The 21,485-nt window shown below is 36.6% G+C and overlaps 2 protein-coding genes across 5 annotated transcripts in view; both read left to right on the top strand.

The window, feature by feature from the left end:
* tstd2 (thiosulfate sulfurtransferase like domain containing 2) lies at nt 1-6,674 on the top strand. Its single transcript, XM_030144652.1, has 9 exons — nt 1-376; nt 1,506-1,804; nt 1,953-2,061; nt 2,173-2,292; nt 2,908-3,013; nt 3,127-3,242; nt 3,561-3,719; nt 3,946-4,084; nt 6,097-6,674. The coding sequence occupies exons 1-9, from the start codon at nt 245-247 to the stop codon at nt 6,324-6,326; spliced, it is 1,410 nt and encodes a 469-aa protein (XP_030000512.1). The 5' UTR covers nt 1-244; the 3' UTR covers nt 6,327-6,674.
* Nucleotides 6,675-10,903: 4,229 nt separating this feature from the next.
* Nucleotides 10,904-21,485, top strand: part of sec24b (SEC24 homolog B, COPII coat complex component) — a 28,206-nt gene continuing 17,624 nt past the window's right edge. Inside the window, exons 1-6 of one of the 4 annotated variants that reach the window (XM_030145380.1) lie at nt 10,904-11,164; nt 12,873-13,541; nt 14,168-14,335; nt 16,457-16,588; nt 20,446-20,529; nt 21,088-21,251. In XM_030145380.1, the coding sequence (XP_030001240.1) occupies nt 11,071-11,164; nt 12,873-13,541; nt 14,168-14,335; nt 16,457-16,588; nt 20,446-20,529; nt 21,088-21,251 (1,311 nt within the window). In that variant the 5' untranslated portion in view covers nt 10,904-11,070. Of the gene's footprint in view, nt 11,165-12,872; nt 13,554-14,167; nt 14,336-16,456; nt 16,589-20,445; nt 20,530-21,087; nt 21,252-21,485 lie in introns of all 4 variants that reach the window. The other 3 variants (XM_030145379.1, XM_030145378.1, XM_030145382.1) reach the window with 3 other exon arrangements.

Below are 21,485 nucleotides of genomic sequence, written 5' to 3'. Positions count from 1 at the left end.
TTGCTTCCCTAGCTGCACGTTTCCTCTTATCTGGAGATGTATTACGTATTTTTAACTTATATCAGGGATTAATACTTAACTAAACTACTCAAGTAGTTAGTTATTCTACCAGGACTATGCGTAGGCACTACTCTAATAAATATTGACCTTATAGCATAGCTCCTTTTTAACTTATTCCTGTAACTTAGCTAAAACAAACACCATTTACTTGCTACATTGATAGTATTTAAAACTTGTAAACACTATGGCATCAGATGGGGCGCCTTGCACAGAGTTCATGGATTTGGAACTTGATACTTCCACGTCTACACGATTAAAACTGGAGAGCCAACTTTCTGTCACCCTCAGAAAATACTACAGCTTCTGCAGGAGGAAGGTGAGTCACAAAAAAAACAAAAAACTGTAACATCTAAGACTAAGCATTAGGCTTAATACTGATTAAGAATTAGTATATAACTGATTTTAGCCCTTTTACCGATGAGTTGAAAACACAGTGGAGTATGTTAATTGTAATTAAGCATTAGTATATAACTGACTTTGTATCTGTTTTAGCCTTTTTACCAGATGAGTTGAAAACACAGTGGAGTATGTTAATATTAAATTGTTAAAGGTCCTTGGACATCGTCTGATAGAACTATCAAGAAACACCATTACTCAAACACGTATAGAAAAAAAGCATTTTAAGCATGTATAAAAGTCAAATCTTAAAACACATATTATAGCAACCTCTTATTTGGAAACAAAAATGGAGAAGGAGTTCAGGATGACTAAATTGACAGCAATATGGAGGTATCAGTGGAAATGCATCAGGTAAGAGAGGTGGAGGGATTTAATAGGAGAAAATATGTTTCTTAACACACTTCAAGAATTTTCAGTATTATCATGAGCTCCTCTTTGCTGGAGAAACTTTAGAAACCAGAAGGCCAACGGATTGAAACAGATCTGAAATTGCCCATAATCCAAAACTGTTATTAAGGGAAACACACCACGAAACAAGAGCTTTTAAAATTAAAAGAAAAAACATTGACAGTAACTATATGTAAAATACCTCAAAATGGTTTGGAGAGAGATTAGTATGCTGCTGGTGGGTAGGGAAAAAAAAAACTCAACAGGAGATTAAGGGCCACAGCAGAGCACAGCTTTAAATCCATGGTTGGTCTTTATAATGCATTTGGACAAATTGGAAAACACCACAGTGTTTGTTAATCATAAACTGGAACAATTGGGTTTGTGATTGGGAAAACAAATGTTAAATGTATAACATTCTCATTATTATTATTATTATTATTATTACAAGTCAACAATTCATTGTTTATATTTTTAGTAAATGATCAATCCCTACACGTACATATTTGTTTTCCTTCGTATTATTTCCTTTATGTGATATTTGTAGCAAACATGAGTCCAGTATGTGAAACACTATGAAACAGTATTTGTATACATACATTTGAAATGTGACTGATGAAAATGTTTGTTTGCCCATTTGCTGATTTTGTTTTCCGCAGACTTTTGCTGCTTTTGTGGCCTCCAAGAGGAAAGACAGTCAGAAGGAAGGACTTGCATCTTGGTGCTGTTGTGGCCAGAACTTCAGTGAACATTCTGCTATTCACAAACATGTGGCAAGGACTCATGATACTGAAATACAGCAGCTCACACAGTCTGACTATGAGAGTTTATTAAACCAACTTGAAGAAGAAGCTGAAACACAACAGCTGAATGAAAAAGAGCCTGATCCAGTGGATATTTCTTCGTGGATTCCCAACACAAGTCACATTTCTGAGGAGCAACTTAAAAGTACAACTCAGTGTTATATTATTTTGATCTTTGAGCTAAGACAATTTTAAATCCTTCATAAGTTGGAAATTTAGTGTCAAATATGTTAACGTGTGATCTTTAAAACCCTGATAAGATTACTTCTAAATGAATTCCTTTTTCCTTCTTCTGTCTTTCAGGGGTCCTGGTAAGGTTCTCCTTTATTACTGCTACTGTCAAGTACAAGATCCTCACACCATCTGTACATGGCAGAAAACACTGTGTGAGAAGCTCCACCTCACTGGCAAGGTGAATGTACTCTTTAATCCCAGCTCCATGATTAAGAGATGCAGACTCTGATATATGTTTTTACTAAAGTGCGATGTATTTTAATGTGATGTCATGATCTGTGTTCTTTAGGTGAGGGTGGCTGCTGAAGGCATTAATGGAACAGTCGGCGGAACGAACGTGGCCACTGAGCTCTACATTGAAGCAATGTGTTCACATCCTCTCTTCAAGATGGATAAAGAAGACTTTAAGGTCATAACTGGTCAAGACTCACAGTGGCTCTCCTTTGTGTAACTCCTTCAAAATGTAGATTTTGTTTATTATTAATATATTATCATATCTACAATTTGTTTTGTATGACATACAATATAGTGTTGAAGTCAAAAAACCTACATTTCACGGCACATTTTCTCCAATGGGTTTATTTAAATTTTCCTCAAACTTTTTTTTTGGGAAGATATTAATATTCATCGTAGTTTTTTTGTACTTTTCTTTTACTGGAATCTTACACCCAGTGGTTTTATTTCACTAGTATTTGTACTGTGTTGACCCCAAGGTTTTCCATCTCTGGTTGAGACAATGTCTGACAGGTTGGTTTGTTTCTACATGATGCTATCTTATTCTGTGTCTGAGCAAAATAGGAATGATTGATGCTTGATTAGCCCTAGGGACAAAGATAATTTAACAATTTCAACAATTCAGGAAGTCCAAAATTAATTTATGATTTTGCAAGGTGACATAATGAACAGGAGGTCTTTTGTGAGTTGGTGTGTTATGACCCATTTGTCTGAAATCAGACGTTTAAATATTATGATTACTGAACTGCTTCCAAATTTGAATATTTGTTTATGTGTATTTTTTGTAAAGACGAGTGATGGAGGAGCAGAGTGTTTTTCTGACCTGCGGGTTGGAGTTTATAAGGAAATCGTCCCCATGGGAGTGGATCCTGGCCTGATCTCGTACCAACTGGCAGGTACAGATGTTTATATGTTTTTGTGGGGTTTTTTTTTTTACAGTTGATACTGAATTGTTGAGATTGTCTTGGGCCTATATTTATATCACTTTTTTCATTTTATTCCACCTAAGGAACTCATCTGGAGCCTGAGGAGTTTCATAAAGAAGTGGAGGCTCTTTTGACTAAAGGGAATTTATGTGACGACACCATCCTGCTTGACTGTCGTAACTTTTATGAAAGTAAAATTGTAAGTGATCATCTGTATTCTATCTTAAAATTCTTTAAATAACCATCAATGCTCACAGGTTTTACTGTTTAATTATGATAGAGTATTATTATTTATTATGAAGTCAAAATCTTATTTGAATGAAGGTCATCATTTATACTAGAATGGTACTACAAACACTTCTTTGAGTTTTTTATCTTATGTTTTAGCGATTGCAACCATTAATGTCTATGTAGAAATAGTAAATCTGGGTAATTTTAGGATTACTCAACATATCAGTTCCATCCAGGCTGTGGCTGTTGCTTGTTAATGCAGATTTTTTTTTTTTTTTTTTCCCAGGGGCAGTTTACTCAATGTCTGGCTCCAAATATCCGTAAATTCAGCTACTTTCCAGACTACGTTGACCAAAATATCGAACTCTTCAGAGACAAGAAGGTCCTCATGTACTGCACGGGGGGGATTCGCTGTGAACGTGGTTCTGCATATCTTCGATCAAAAGTGAGCACATTTATCACAAAATTTTCAGGAAATTTGCTAGGTTTTTGTTTTGGATTTTTTTGCACCTGTAAAGGCATTTTTCAGTCACATTTTCATGTGACAGAGTGTCCACAAGGGGGAGCTGTTTAGTCTTAAATAAACTGTGATTGGAGATCTCATTTAAATATCTAATTAAATATTTTTGCTCGAAAGATAATGTTAACTTAGACCTTACATTTACTTGCAGGATGTTTGTAAAGAGGTTTACCAGCTGAAAGGTGGAATTCACAAATATCTGGAGCGTTTCCCAGAAGGTTTCTATCGAGGGAAACTTTTCGTGTTCGATGAGCGTTACGCCATCTCCTCCAACAATGACATCATCTCAGGTTAGTGTTCTGAACGGCTCTGTTCAGCTGTGCATATAACACCTGAAAGTGTTCTATCTGCACTCTTCTCTTGTACTTTATTTTAATTGATTATTATTTATGTTTTATTATGTTTTAATTGTAATTGTGTGTTTTTACCTTGTCTCTTTTCCACTTTTGTAAAGCACTGTGAATTGCACTGTGAATGAATCATGTTATACAAATAAATTTGCCCTGCCTTGCCCTTGCCTTCTGAATATGTAAATGCACGTCCTATCATCAACAGGAGACACAGTAGAAAATGTCTATGATACTAGAACAATCTATAACTAATATCCAGCAGAGAGGAACTACTTGTGCTGTCATAAGCCATGTTTCCATCACCGTATCCTTATACACGTTTTTAGTCAATCAGTCAAACTTCATTTGTATAGGACTTTTCATACATGTTACATATAGCACAAAGTGCTTTACACCAAACCCTCCACTGTCCCGCAGTTGCAAATAGAGATAAAAATAAAAGCAACAGAGTAAAGCAATGTTAAAAAGTAAGAGTTTAATTAAAAGCTAAACTAAGAAGATAGGTTTTAAGTTAAAAATATGAACATTCACAGCAGATCTCAGGTCCTCGGGTAGACTGTTCCAGAGTTTGGGGTCATAAAAGCTGAATGAGGCCTCACCATGTGTTTTTTTGTGGACTCTAGGAACAATTTAAAGATTACTACATGAGGGTCTGAGAGGGCTCATGTGTTAAAAGCAGATCAGATGCATAAATGGGGCTGAGACCATTAATGTCACAATGGTTGATGAAAATTTTAAAATCTGGAGAGAACAGGAACTTGTCCATGGTGATAGAAATGATATGATTCATGTAAATAAATAATCACAAATGTGACCAGTTGTGTTCAGTTTAAAGGTTATTTAGGCGTGACATTTATATAACGAGGGTCAGTATAGTATAGTATTATTCCCAATGTTTATTTGTTTGTTGTAAGTCAGATATTCTTGTTTCTTTGGGAAGTGGACTGTAATAAACATTTAAAGAGGGGTTATCTAAGAAATCCCCCCTTTTCCAATTATGTTCATGACTCTAGTTTAGCTGTCGAACTAAGAAAATATCAGACATTTTTACTTGTTTAATAGCAATCTCTAAAGTGGATGACAGTTTTTGACTTGACACAGGTTATAATTAAGCGCACATTCTAACTCTATAAATGCATCTAAGCTTTAACTTTCCTTGTTGATATTGAAACAAGAGTTCCCTGAATTCTTAAAACTAGAAAATATTGTTTTATTCTACTTCATATAAATAATACAGGTTGAATTAATAAATATGGTTATGAAGTAAGTAATAAGATAAATAAATAAGTGGTTATATAAGGGTCCTGGTTGTGAGGTTTAAGCTGAATTGAGCTTGGAGTGAGATCTGTGTCCTGGTACCATTTTACCTCAATTCAGTTCAATATTTTAAATCCTGTGAGAAGAAATAGCCGTTTTGTTTCCAATCTTTCAAGGCAAGCCAAGGTTATTTGTATAGTACAATTCATACACAGGGTAGCTCAAAGTGCTTTACAAAGGCATAAAAAAAAATCACAACAAAAAACAAAAGCAAGACATTGAAATTACATTAAAATCAAAAAAAAAAAGGGAAAAGAAGACATTTAAAATCATCAGAGATAAAATGTGATTTTAAAATGCATTCACAGAATAAAAGAAAGACCTTGATTATTTTAAAATCATACATTAAAATTAACATTAAAATTAAAATAGAGTAAAGCAAGACATTAAAAGAAAAAAAGTGCATTTAAAAGACAAGATTCAATACATTTTATGATACCACTTTAAATGGTTTACTCCATCAGCCTCTGTAAGTGACAGTATTTTGGTATCAACTCTAAGAGCCTGAGATCACATAGGAAACCAGTTATATCACACTATCACAATTTAAAGTCCTTCACCAAACGACATCTGAAAACACGAATAACCACGAGGCTAAAAATAGCTTGAATTAAATCCCATCTGTGTGTGTTCAGACTGCAGGTACTGTAGTTCTCCGTGGGACCAGTATGAGCTCTGTTCCACTCAGTTCTGCTGCCAGCTGGTTCTGTCTTGTCTGAGCTGCCGACAGAACGGACTCACCGCCTGCTGCCCCACCTGTCAAACCAAAGGAAAGACCCACAGCGAGGGGTCACCCACAGCTCCACAGCATAAAGAAGAGTGTGAATGCACAGACGGACGCCCCAGAATCCCACGAGATGTGTAGCGGAACCAAAGTTAACGGGCAGATGTTTCTGTCTGTAGACGATGCTTCACGTCTGGTGATATTAATCAGAATTTGTGTCCAGTATATTTTTAACATAACATTTCTATGTGGGAAATATATCATGATGTATTAAATAATTTAAAATGAACGACAACCATTGAGCTCATTTAAAATGAAAGGGAAAAGTTTTACTCATGTTTTATTGTTAAAAAAAAAAAAAGGGTTTATCAGTTGGATCTATGAATCTTATGAAACATTTTTTGTGAAAATGAAGAATGTGATTCTCATTAGTCTGAAATCTGAATTTGAGGTGAGCCTCAGAGAAATAAAAACTGTTTGAGATAAAATAATGTCATTATTGTTTAATTTTTAAAAAGATGTAGTAGAAGTATTATATTTTCTACTTCCGTTTGCATAATACATGCATTATATACTTTTTTTTTTTAAGCAGTACTGGAAAATATGCTAACGTCACTAATGGAATGAGTTCCAATTTATACACTACAGAAAATATTATGTGTGAAAAAGGTCATGAATGCTGTAAAAAAAAAAATGAGGTAGGATTAATGTTGTTTTTGGCGGCCTATTTTAATTTCAGTTTTAGTTTAGTCTTTATGTGAAGCTGTCATTTTAGTTTTTATTAGTTTTAGTCACATGCATACTCCTTTTAGTCTGGTCAAGTTTTAGTCGACTAAAAGTCTGAGCATTTTAGTTTAGTTTTAGTCAGACTTATCCATGAATATTTTAGTCTAGTTTTAGTCAATAAAAACTGATGACATTTTAGTCTAGTTTTATTCAATGAAAATTGTATCTTTGTCTGATTTTAGTGATGCAATTCTATTAAACCAAGTCAGTATAGTATAAGTACTTAGTAGTGTAATGTTAGGGTTCGTTGGTGGTTAATAGTTCATTCTTTATAAAATGAGACTGCAGGATGGAGGCAGATTTCTTCATACAGCAGTGCTTTACTTTTCATGTGCCGTAATAGCTACCACAACACTTCCTGAAAACATCATCTCAAATGACCGAACCAGCCAATCAGGAACTACAGTACCTAGATCGGTAAATGTAAGCGATTTAGAAAAGGCACATTCAACAAGTTATTTTAGCTGCTTATAGACAACAAATGAAAATAATTAAATGTGTATATGTGTAAATAATAATTCTGCAAACATAAATGTACATAGTTATTTGAGTAAACACTGTCAATATATTTTTAACAAATACCTGAATTAACTTATTCCCTGTAAATTATTCCATTGTTAAACTTTAAATTCCTTTAACATAATTTTACTTCTGAGCCTTACAGTAGTATACAGTATACAAAACCAAAATTTTCTTTTAGCCAAACCCATTTCACAATTCAGACAAGTTTATCTTATAATTGTTACCTTTATTGCCTCAAGAATATCCATTCCAGACGTAGTGTTAAAATTCCACTTCTTTTTCTAACGGAATTTCTGGTTGTGGTTGTTCATGTTATTCAAATTTTTTAAAGGATAGTTTGCAGATTGAAACATTTTCATAATCTAATTTTACTTTTTTTTCTTATTATATTTATTTTGCTGTTCTGCATTTTCATAATCTAATTTTACTTTTTTTTTCTTATTATATTTATTTTGCTGTTCTGCATTTTCATAATCTAATTTTACTTTTTTTTCTTATTATATTTATTTTGCTGTTCTAACCCGTTTCAGATCATTCTGGGCTGTATTTGGCCCCTGAACTGAAATAAGTTTGACACCCCTGCTGTAAGGCAAGGCAAGTTTATTTGTATAGCACATTTCAGCAACAAGGCAATTCAAGGTGCTTCACACAGGACATTGAAATACGACAGGGAAAAAGAAACACATTTAAAACATAAAAGAAACATGTAAAAGGTGAATAAAAACAGCAAGTAAGAAAACACATAAAATCAAAAAAAAAAAAAAAAACACATTAAAGTAAGAGTTGCAGTGCAGAGTTTCAAAAGAGAATGTAAAATTTAAAAAGTCAAAAGCCTTTTATTCAGAGGCAGCAGTGAACAGGTGAGTCTTTAACCTTGACTTAAAAGAACTCAGACTCTCAGCAGACCTGATATTTTCTGGTAGTTTGTTCCAGATATACGTAGCATAGAAACTGAACGCTGATCCTCTATGTTTAGTTCTGACTTTGGGAACACAGAGCAGACCTGCACCAGATGACCTGAGTGGTCTGGATGGTTCATACTGGACTAGAAGGTCTCTGATGTATTTTGGGCCTAAACCATTCAGTGCTTTATATGCTAGCAAGAGAATTTTAAAGTCTATTCTCTGAGAGACAGGGAGCCAGTGTAGAGACCTCAGAACTGGACTGATGTGGTCCACTCTCTTGGTCTTAGTGAGGACTGGAGCAGCAGCATTCTGGATCAGCTGTAGTCGTCGGACAGACTTTTTAGGCAGACCAGAGAAGATACTGTTACAGTAGTCAACTCGACTAAAGGTAAATGCATGGACAAGTTTTTCAAGGTCCTGCTGCGACATAAATCCTTTAATCCTAGAAATGTTCTTGAGGTGATAGTAAGCTGACTTTGTAATTGTTTGTATGTGGTTTTTAAAATTCAGGTCTGAATCCATGACAACACCCAAATTCCTGGCCTGGTCTGAGGTTTTTAACTGAAGTGACTGGAGCTGCATGCTGATTTTAAGACGCTCCTCCTTGGGTCCAAAAACGACTACCTCAGTTTTTTCTCTGTTTAAAAACCCCTTTAGCCCTATCAGCCCACCCGCGGACTGAAAAAATTATATTAATATTCATCTACTATGAAAATATAATAAATGAGGACAATGAATGTTTTTTTCAACTTTTGCTCAAAGTTTAGACCCTAATGTTCATAAAAGTACATCAAAAGTGTATTTTAGTGCAAACTTTATTGTTCAAACATGATTTTTAATCTTTGTGGGGTGAAATATACGCTATTTAAAATCTCCGACACAAACAATTAATTTATGCATATCATCGTCAATCCAGCTGAAAAAAAAACAAACAGGCGAGGATAAAAAATTCCAATTTTTCTTTTAGTTTGTTACAGTTTACTCAGACATAGTAATAGATACAATATTTTAGACAATGGGAATAGATTCTGTGAGGTCTCTAAATGTCCATAGACACCAAGAACATCCATATGAACCTTATTATTGTGAAGTAATTCTTCATTTACTTTGGGTATGTCTTTTTAGGCGTTTTTCCCCTGAAAATATGGTCAGGGTTTAACAGGTTAACTGAAGAAAATTATGGCCCCTCCATTCAGATATTTGCTCCATGCATTTACTCAGTGCTTGTATGGGGGCTATGGTCAACTGGGGACATTGAAATGTAGAGCTGTGTGTCATCTGCATAGTTATGGTAATCGATTTTGGGGTTTTTTCTATGATCTGAGCAAGTGGAAGCATGTAGATGTTGAACAGAAGGGGCCCCAGGATGGAGCCTTGGGGGACTCCACATGTAATTTTGGTCTGCTCAGATTTAACCCATAAAGACCCAGTGCTACTTTTGTGGCAGCTCCCAAATTAATGTATCTCTATATTAAACCTTTCTTAAGTGATTTATCACCATTGATTGTGATATTATCTTCCTTATTTTGTGTTATTTCAGTGTAAATAATGTGTTTTCCTATATTTAATTTGCTCATCATGTGGATGTTCATAAAAGATCAGATTAAAGGTAAGGGTTATTATATCAGAAACTAAGAAAACTGAAGAAAAAATGACTTTTTCAGCAAAGTTATCAATAACTGAACATAAAAACAAGTGTGTCCATCCACTGTCATTTATCAAACTTCATGGGCTGTGCTGGTGAATCAATGCTGTAGAAGATGACAGTGTTTCCACGTTCACTACGGAGCCTCTGAACGTCCAAATGGGTCATATCTGATGGCCATGAAAAGATGACAAACTGCATTTTACAACAATTATTTACATGTATCAATAGGATTAGTGGATTAACAGGAATTGAACAGTTTAGATCGGTAGATGACTTTGGTCAGTAGTGGCTGTTTGGGTCTTTATGGGTTAAAGTTACCTATTGACACAAAATAATCCCTGCCCTTTAAGTAGGATGCAAAGGAAAACTAGAAGCACTCGGAGAGCGCAGACCTCCGCCAAGGCTGATCAGTGGCCCCCCCTGTGGGCCCCCCCCCACGCCAAGGAGGTTATGTTTTTGCCAGGGTTTGTTTGTTTGTCTGTCTGTCTGTCTGTCTGTCCGTTAGTGTGCAACATAACTCAAAAAGTTATGGACAGATTTTGATGAAATTTTCAGGGTTTGTTGGAAATGGGCCCCCCCGTGGGCCCCCCCACCCCCGATCACCACCAAAATTTAATCATTTCTTCCTTATCCCATTTCCAACAAACCCTGAAAATTTCATCAAAATCTGTCCATAACTTTTTGAGTTATGTTGCACATTATCGGACAGACAAACAGACAGACAAACAAACCCTGGCAAAAACATAACCTCCTTGGCGGAGGTAATGAATAGATAATGTGTAATTGCAGAAAAATTCCACCAGGGGGCGTAATAAATCTGGGACCTGGACTCTGTTAAGTCTCAGTCAGTATCTGAGTAGAGGATCCAGCCCTCGGTAGCCTGGGTTGGTCTACCCGGGTCGGCTCGGACCAGCAGCCTCCACTCGGACGTACTTCTGGGGGATATCCAGGTTGTAGGACAGGGACACTCATGTGTATATACCCTGACGTGAATTTGTGGGTATAAGGAACGGAGGACTGAGCGATGTCTGCACCCGGTTTCACAAACCTGAACAGCTCCGTCAGCTACAGCCACAACTCAACGCCGAACAGTGGAGATGTTCCCCCGTATCAGAACGGTAAGCAGGCCGGATGAGGCGATTAGCCGGCTGACGGTTAGCGCTAGCATGCTAACCCTCCTTCTGTGGTATCACCTACTGTTAGTCGCTATTTTTTTTACATTTAATACAGCTATCCAATGGCTTTAACTATAGTTATGCCATTAATAAAAAAATAATAATGACGTGAAAATGCGGCTGCAACTGATAGCTAACACTTGCTAGCGAGTTGTGTTGCTATTTACCGTTTAAACCATGGATTGAAACCTAAACTGAGTTAGCTAGCTGCTAACGTTAGCCGTTAAGCTAAGTGTTAGCATACTGATACTGCTGTTTGAGATATTGCGTATCATATAAAATGTCGTTTTTATATCGATGTCCCGATAAGCTTGAAGTGTTTTAACATGTCATGAACGCGATATTTGTTTTTTTATGTTGTCTACTTTGCTGTCAGAGATGCTAAAGCTAACTGTGTAAGCTGATGATGAAGCTGGTAGGTTGCTAATGATAACCTCTAGGAGTTATCCCATTCGATTGAATATTAAACACAGGCTAGATATTTATTTTTATTGGCTCGTTTTATTCCCAAAAGTAACTTATGTATTACACCAACTCTGTTACTGTAAAATAAACACAAAGAAGCTAAAGCAGACAGAATAAAACCAATGGCACAGGGTATAAATGGTAAAACCTAACTAGTATGAACAGAAATGTTCTATTGAAAATACATGGTAACAGGTTATTCCTTGGCCTTGATTTGAAAGTAGTCAGCATTATCTGAGCTCTTTGTCTTCCACTTTTGACCAGTAAAGAAGCTGAAGGCAGTTTCACCATGCTTAGTTTTGACTGGGAAATAAAAACTAAACAACTGCAGATTTTTGAAGGTAGATGAACAGGTAGCCTAGCTGGTTAATAGGCCTGTTGTAAATGTGGGATACAAATTAACTTCTCTTAGACTAATAGAAAATGACTACCTGTAGAACCGGGTATAACTCACCTGGAATAAATATTTAAATACACAAACCTGGATCTCTTGGTGTTGCACTCAGAGTAACCATTAATATCGGTAACTAATTAAACTGTTGTATAAAATCTATGTAATTCTATATACAGAGGTTACTTTTTTGTACTTTTGTTTTCCCTCAAAGTGAATAACCTCTGGTGAGTGGGCTAAAATTAGTTAATAAACACTTATAAAGAGATTTATTTATTTATTTATTTATGCCAGTTAACAGTCAAACTGTTTCATTAGTCTATTTGTTGTGTGTACTTGTTATCTGTACCTAAACTGGTCAGTGAGTTACGTAACAGCAGTAAGATTTCTAAGCTGATTTTTGTGGAAAATTTTGCAGTCAATGTAGTGATCTCAGATATGAAGCGAATAAATTACACACTGATCTTTTTTGGTTGTTGTACGGACCATGGCATCAGCATTTTGGATCAGCTGAAGTGTTCTGATTGCATACTTAAACAGACCTGTCAGCAATCTGTTGTAGTAGTCTACAAATAAAAGCGTGTACAAGTTCATGTGTTTCACATTTTGACATCAAGTCTCCTATCCTGTTTGTTTGGTTTGCATTTTTAATTAAATGTCTCTTTTCCCTGATAACAGTAGTGTTCTTTAAATTTTTTTTGCTGGATTTGGAGTCTTAAGTCATTAAGCTGTCTGGATTCATTTTGTGCACTTTCTGACATTATTGAAGATGTAACTCGCCCCCTTACTTTTCAGGTCCAGCACAGACCTACGCACCGATGTATCCACCTGGAGGCTACTATGGAGCCCCACCTCAGCAGCAGAACTACTCAACAATACCTGCCCATTGCACTCCTATTTCCAGTAAAGCCCCCATCACGAACAGTGCCCACAGTGCAAACTATTACCAGAACAACCATCAGCCACAGCAGCAGCACCACCTCCCTCAGCACAATGTAGCACCCTCTCCATACTCTGCTCCCCCTAGCTCTGCTCCTCCCTGTCAGCCATATGCCTCCATCCCCTCTTCAGCACCCCCACCATCAAATGTGCAGTATAACCAACAGCCATTCCAGCAGCAGCATCCACCTTATGCCACTCCAGGATCATACTATGGACAGCAGTCATTCCACACTCCTCCTTTGCAACACCCTCAGCAGCAGCAGCAGCAGCAGCCCAGGTTGGTGCCTGCACCAGCTGGCAGCCATTACCCCATTGTTTCATACCCCTCTGCACCAGGAAGCAGCCAGTATGGAACCCTGACCTCTTCTCAAAACACCTCCATGCCTGGAGTCCTGCCTGCTCAGATGGGAGTTCCCCTTCATCAGTACAGCAGCTCTCAGTCGGCCTCTGCAGCAGCAGTGCAGCCGGGATACAGCACTGCTCCTCCAAATCAGATGGCCCCCACGGTCAATGGTCAAGGAAACACAGGTATATGTGAGTGGGTGATTCATGCTTTCTGTGGATTATAGATTGTTACTTTAATGTAGGGATGGGGATACTTTTACATTTGTAAGTATTTGTGTGAGTATCAGGAGTGATGATAAAATACATTAATTTCAAAATGTCCCACTTTCTGGTGCAGCTGCTATTCTCTGTGTCTTGCCACCAATACATGGTTAGAATGGGGGGGGCGTAAATGTGTAGTGGTCAGGAGTACATGACATTTGTAAAATCATACAGAGTTGTTTCAGCTAGCCCTGTTGTCATTTTCCTTCCCAGAATGGAGGACAACTTAAATTGTTGTGCAAAGAATCAGAAAAACATGCAGGTATTAATAAAACGAATTAATATAGTTAGAGATGTAGGATTTCAATGGACTGGACAATTTGATATCAGATCTGAACTAGAAATATTTCTCAATTCCCATCCCTGGTTATGAATTATACATTATTCAGACTGTCAGTGCCTTTTCTTTAGGTTTACTTGGTTGATCTCAGACTTGACTCAAAGGCTAGATCTTCAGTTATGAGACCATCTTGTATTTACTTTAGTAGGATATCCTTTCCCATGTATTTTCTGATTCCAAATGTTTATTTGGCCTGTTTTCTTTGCAGCCCCAACCACAGTCCATCAACACTACGATCAAACCCATCAGGCTTCTCTAAACTATGACTCCTATGGTGGGATTACACCCAACAGTGGAGGGGGAGACCCAGACCGACCGCCCTCAGGAACCCCCTCCGCTTCAGTCCATTCGTCACCAGGCCACCACCAAAGTAAATAGCATTTTTATTAACTTTTCTTTTTTTAAATAATATATTCCCTATTATTTTGAGGGGGAAAAAAATCTAATTTTCTTCTTTTTAATGTTAAGAAATGCAGAAGGTGATATCCCTGATTTCTATCAGTACAGACCAAAAGTGGTCCGTTCAGTTTGATTTCGGGTGTACAGGTTGACTGTGAGATTTTCACAGATGTGTGAAGGGTAGAGATATTTACAGCTGCACTTGAGAAAAGTTCCATATTTGATCTGTTGTTCAAACAGACAAACTCACACATACTTAAAAGTTTTCTGTTGTGAGTTTTTGTACAGCTTTGTGGGTTTCAGGTTAGAAGAACACAGCTGCTGGTGTAGTTTGGTTGTGACCTGTGAAATTATGAACTCTGAGTGAAACTAGACCAAACTGTGCAGACTGCAATGAAAATATGATTTGACAAATCCAATTTACTTTGAACCTTTTCACTATTTTACTGTGAAGAGTGAGTGCCCTTGTTTATGAATGTGTTAAAATGCATGCTGTGTTGTTTATTTGTTGTTTAGTTATAGGTAATGCATAATCAGAGTAAATAATGCTTTGCTAATGCCAAAGATGCTGTTTTGCATAAGTTCTTACTTTATTGTGTCATGAATAAATCTCTAGTCTTTGAACGTCTCACAGTGCGTATGGAAATAAGGGGAAAACATTTTAGGCTTTTTGTGTCTGCGTTATGTAATAACTTTCCAAAAAAATTAGACAGGTTTTACTTTATTATGTAATAACACCACATTTTGTAGTAATCTGTTGGATTTTATGATGCATGGCTTGAATGACTATGCAATAATTCTCCATATTTCTTTAAATGGATTAATGCATATTGACTGTTGCACTTTTTAATACGGACACTCTGATTTTAGTTAGCCAGACCTCCTAAGACCCAGCTATGGGTTTTCTGTCCCCATTTGTGGACAAGAGTTTCACAATTTTATACTAAAAAAGAAAAGAAAACTGTCCACCACAAAGAACATTCCATAAAAATTTTAAAAACTGAATCTGAAAAAACTGTTGCATCATGATGTTTCCAATATAGGCACTTATTTAATAAAACAACAAAAAAGGTTGTACTTTGCTGACATTTCCTGGGTCTCAGGAGGTTAAAGCAATATCAAGATCAGCTTTTTATCATGCTTATCTAAAAATGCAGCCAAACTAGGGTGTAACCTGGTGAAACTCATTCACCCTTATGTTTCTAGCAGGGTCATATCATGTCACCCTGGTCCGTAAGTTACAGACCTGATTCAATTTGTTACGTTTTGTTAGACTTGTTACATAATGCATTGTTACTTGATGATTCACAGGGAGTAACCTCTACCTGGGTAAAATAAAGTCACAGGGTACGATGCAGTATGATGTTAAAGTTGTTTGGGTCTAAGTTCTGACTATGGGCAGTATAATTAAAATTCACATCAGCTAGACATAAACAGATGTAATTTTTAGTTTTTTGTATCAACTTCTTAGTTGGTTAATTGTACATTTATTCAAAATTACATGATCAATGTAAAAGCAACAATTCTGATTAAAAACAAGAAGGCAATTGTCAATAAAATAATAAAACCTTGAGAACAGTTGAAGGAATGAATAATGAATAATAAAAAAACAAAAACAAGAACAGTGAGGATCAAAATGTTATAAAGTTGTAGGTGCACAGTGAATAAAACTGGATTTAGGGCTCTGTAAATGCAGCAGCACACAAAACATAATGTAATCACTTCGAAGACAGTGATGAAGTTGTTTTGTTTTGTGTGTTAACTTGGATACCAATTCAACACCTAAGTAACATTATTCATGGGAAATATAATTCATAACTTTGGTCCTCTTTCAAGCTGAATGCTCAAAGTATCTGATTTATCTTGTGGGCATCGTATAGAAAGAAATCAATCATATAAACCACACATTTTCAGGGCTTGCCTTCATTTCTCACTGTTGACTTTAGATGGAACTTGGCTCTCTGCATTTCACATCAAGTTGCATTAAAGTTTGCTGCCTAATCTCTTCGAGTCTGACCTCAATCAATCACTGAGACTTGATCGCTGTCTTATCTACCTCTACCTCTCCCACCCCCACCCCCCCTTCCAACAGGCATGCAGTATGGATATGTTGCTAATAGTGGAGCTAGTTCTGCCTCTGCCGCCACCTCAGGCCCCGCAGCAGCCCCCTCGTCATCCAGCTCTGATGATGATGAGGAGGATGAGGATGAGGATGAGGAAGCAGGTCTGCTTTAGCCTTTACCTCCCAGAATCCCCCTCCTTTTCCTATAACCTCATGTAGCTCCACCCCTAATTCCTCTCATTCATCCAAAACTTTCCATTATCTTGAACAGTAACCATACTGTTAATTTTTTACCCCTCATGCGTTTCCATCCCCCATCATCACTTTTGATCACTGCCTCTCCTCTGTGTCTGACAGCCATCTGTCCCTGCAGCTCATCATCCATACCTGCACTTTTGTAATAGGCTATTTTTTCCTTCTGCCCACAGCTGCATAAAGGGCTTTCTCAAGTTTACTCATTTTTCACTGGTATCAGCCGTCAGTTCCAGCACTGAACTTGTCTTTGATCATACTTTTATTGTTCCATCTTTGAAAACTAACATTTAATTTTTGTATCTCAGTAAGTTGAGAGGTAAGTAGGAAACATTTCAGTCTATCTTTAAAAACTTAAATGAAATGTACCTTGTGGTTGTTCTCACACTCACTGCTCTTTCCTATGTGAGCATTCCTCTGCACTGCACCTCCATTTACCAGTTCTGTGTTGGCTGATGGGGGAAAATCAATAAATTGTGTCTGACTTCCAGTCGGCTTGCAGCTGTCGAGCTCAAGGAGTACAGTAGCAAGAGTAGAAGCAGTTTGCATCTCCTTAGATATGAGCTACAAATAGATGCGCCACTCGAAGACCCAGCATTTGTGTTTCAAGGCTGAGTTGTTGCAAGATGTATAGGATTAAACAGTTACTGAAGGAAATGAGTTGGCAAATGGAGAAATATACTTTCAAAGGATTATATCGTATTGTTTTTTAGCCTTGTGATAAAACAAGGTTATATCATCCTTCAGATCCTTTAAAAATGTCTTAAAAGACATTGAATTAACAAATAATGTCTTGATTTATATTAAAATGCTATAAGTTAATCTTTCAAAAGACTTAAAAAGGCTTAGATTAGATATATTTTAATTTATTCATTCTTAAAATAATTGATTATGTTTTATATTTTCTCAAATCATAATAGCTCTTAGATATAGTCAGTATTTTCACTCCATTTTGAGTAACATGAAAAAAAGTCTTAAATCTAATATAACCTGTAGGGACCCTGAATAATGCGTAATGTGATTTGAAGCAAGAAATTTCAAGTGGCAGATCACTATTTTCTGTGATTTTATACAATGAGTAATTGTTTAATCACAAAGAAAGTGCACAGATCATAATTCCTTGCTGTATATTTGATAGCGCTTACTTGATCTTATGTTATATGATGGATGGGTAAATCTAAAATAAATGTACACCACTACATTATATTACTCTGTTGAACGTGTCTTTTACCTGTGATATGTAGTTCTCAGGTGTTCTGCTGATTATTGTCTCTCGGGAGCTGTGTCATCAGCCAGAGGTTAACAGGGTTTTAAATATAACCCGTCCTCTGCCAGCACATCCAGGTGCTGTGTGTGTTTGCTGACTTGTCTGCTTCCCACAAGGGATGATATGCAATGAGTTTATCATCGCAGCTACCACTCATTAGCAAAGCTCCTGATAAAACGAGCTTTTAATAGAGCTCATTTTAGCTGACAGCCTTTCCCTCATGATCTTGTCCAGTTTTACACATTGGCTGCAGCAACTAAATGATCAGTTGTTGCTTATTATAAGTCACAATATGGAAAATGGAGGCAGCAAGATATGCAAATAATCCCCGGATGCCCTGCTGTTAGATGTTACAACAGAATGCTTTTAATTCCAATTTTTTTCCTTTTATTCAGTTGAATTAACAAGTGTTTTCACTTTTAGCAAATGCAACAACTAGACTTTTATGATAATTAATGTGCATTTGGGTAGTTTCAGGGAAAACCTTTTTCAGTGTTTATGTAATCTGTTTACTTGCTTAAAATAAATAAAAGTGTACACAGGCAGTCAGAGTGTGAATGGGATGGAGCCAATGTTATCAGTTATTAGTGGCAGCAGCAGCCTTACAGTCACTAGAGTGGACGATAGGAAATGCATTGTCTATGTAGGCTATTACTACATGATATTTGAAGAAACTGTCATCGAATGGAATCTACTACACCAAGTTAAATAATGTAAAAATGTGTGATTCAATTTTCTGACAGAATTCTATAACTTTTTGTGCATCTGACTACATCATTTTTTTGTGTGTGTTTCTTTGAACATACAAGTTCATCGTTCAGCTATTTGTTTCTTTTGGATTGCATACATTTACTTCACCTTTGTCAATAGGCGGAGATGTGGGATGGAAGCCTCCAAACATGGACAGAAATATGAAGTGCTTTGACTTTGGAATGGTCTTGTGAGGATGTCTGATCAGAGACTTGCTTAAAAAAAATTTAATTTGGGCACAAAAGATGGTCAGGTTAATAGAATTCCTTATTTTTGATAGATTTTGTTTTACTTTTACAAGAGCAGATAACTTTGGGAACAATTTTGTGATTATGTGATGCTATTGTCCTGTTGTCCCCTGAAGGGTAACTATAGTATTGAACATATGAAGTATAATTTAAACATTATTTAGAGGTCTCAGGCCCATTTTTGGGTTTGTTTTCCTGCCCTGTTTACAAGGAGGTAAGGGCTTTGTTCAGTAAAATATCCTCTATTTATGCTGAATTCTTCTGATCATGCATGATTAACAAAAAATTATTATGTTACAAAGGGAGACCTTTCCAGTAGAGGATTTTATTGACCATTCAGAAAAGAAGGCAGTACATTTAGCTGAAAATTGAGCTCTAAAATAAACCAAAGGTGACTGCAGTCTATAGTTTTGGTGTCTGTTAAATCCATGACAGTTGGACTATTTTTGTGTCTGACACCAAATAAAAGAGTAAAAAATGTTTTGTTTTTTTTTAATATTCCTCTTTAATCCCTGAGGTCTCACAGTGAAAGGTGTGAGAAGAAACTAGTAGAAGAGAAGCAGGAAGAAGGCGGCTTAGCTGCCATGGTGTCCTCCTCTTCTACAGCAGATAATCCAGTGGTCGGCTGTCCTATTTAGTCTGAGATAATTGGATCGTGTCCTGTCCAATGAGAGCTCTGCCAGAGGCCTGTCGTGTCTTGGTTTGCTGCTGTTGATCCATCCTTTTGGCCCATATGGATTAATGGATTCATTCAAATATTGTACCCTTGTAATCCTTTTGAGGAAACCTGGGCAGCATTGGACATGAAAAGAAAAACAGTGGGTCAGTGGCTGGAATGGGCCATAATGCACTGAAGAAGAGCTAGTTATACAAATATGGGCCATTTTTGTCTTTTATTTAGTAAAGAACAATAGATATGAAGATGCACAGAGTTGGGTGTCATTCTGGAAAGTAAGGATATGTGTCTTGGCCTATTAACATGGAAAAGTAGGGCATGTTCGCCATTATTTACAAGTCATTTAATCTTTGTAATCTCTTTTGCTGTTATCAGATTTCTATGCTTTATACTTTTTCCTCATCAAGTTCCCACATATTTCTTTTATTTCTTTGAGGTCTGTTCTGCCACAAATTCACTAGTTTGTTACTACTGAAGTGCATCCACGCTTTCCTTTCAGAATTCACTCCGCATTTTCTTCCTCTGAGCCTGAAGGCAGTCTGAGCACTGTACATTTCATGACCAAAGAAAACATACTTTTCATTCTCTTTCATGTTTAGTTTTTTGTTCTTTAACTCTTTCCCTCCTGTTCTGTTTTATTTTGATCCTTCTAACTTCCTCCATGCCTGCTGGCTATCTTTGTATTTGTGTTCCAGTACTTTATACTCTACCATTTCCACGGTTCTTTGTGTTCCGTTTATGTTTATGCCTCTCAACATCAGTCTTCTCAACCAGCCCTTTGCTGTTTATTTCAGATTTTAATTCTGTGTTTTACTGTGTTTTTCAGGTGGTGACACCTCCTCTTCAACTACTGGCAGTGCCTCCCCGGTGCCCAACAGCTATGATTCTCTGGAAGGGGGCAGTTACCCGGGTATTTTATGATCTCAAACAGGCCATAAAACTACTTTCCAGGACCTTGTTTTTATGTGTTAGAATTCTTTATTTTGCCACAGTTCTTTGATTAAGCAGATTACACCTCCATTTTTTTTTGTTAATTTGCTACCAGTTGAAATTAATATGGAAATAACACAACAATCTCAAGTGTGTAATTCTTTGTTATATAGATTTCCTTTTGGGTTTTTTTGCCACTTACTTACAATCAATGTTAGACATTGGTTGTTAAAGTTACTACTTAGTAAGTTTAATGTCAAAAATGGATCTGTTGTTACTGTATGGCTTACATGTTAAAGAGAAATTCATAAGGAGTGAAACTGTTATCCATATAAATTCTGTCTTAAAAAATAAAAATATGATATTATAGGCTCAACAAGAAGAGAATACATGAGATTTTTCCACAAAATGAAAATACATTTGACTTTGAGATGGAAACGTGTTGTTCCATGTTACACTGTAGATTGCATCACCATCTCTGCAGTCTTGTAACTATTTTAAAACAGTAAAACATGCCAATCTGTTCCTTTTCCTTCAGAGTCCATGCCACCTTCCAATGATATGTCTAACCAGGCCCCGCCCTACAGTAGCTATGGTTACCCCAGCATGCAGCCGGCCTATCGGCAGGGACCAGCTTCGCACACAGACTCCTCCCCATCCCAGGATCTGTACAGTCAGTCAAACTACCAGCAATACTCCCAGGTGAACAACAGAGCTGTAGTGTGAGCTATTTCATGTTATTTTTAAATTATGAAAATGATTGTTTCTGTACACATGGGCCAATGTAGAGGAACTTCCTTTCAACTGCACTTAATAAGGATAATAGTATATATACGGATAATAATACATAATTTTTTATTTATTTTTTATTTTGCACAGCACAACAAATCAAACATTAGGATAAGCAAAAAAAAAAAGTGTGTGCAGGTGAGATCA

Source organism: Sphaeramia orbicularis, chromosome 10 (assembly GCF_902148855.1).
Source record: "Sphaeramia orbicularis chromosome 10, fSphaOr1.1, whole genome shotgun sequence".
NCBI lineage: Eukaryota > Metazoa > Chordata > Actinopteri > Kurtiformes > Apogonidae > Sphaeramia > Sphaeramia orbicularis.
The sequence above is the reverse complement of the archived record's forward strand: the minus strand, read 5'-3'. Positions and strand labels throughout refer to the sequence as shown.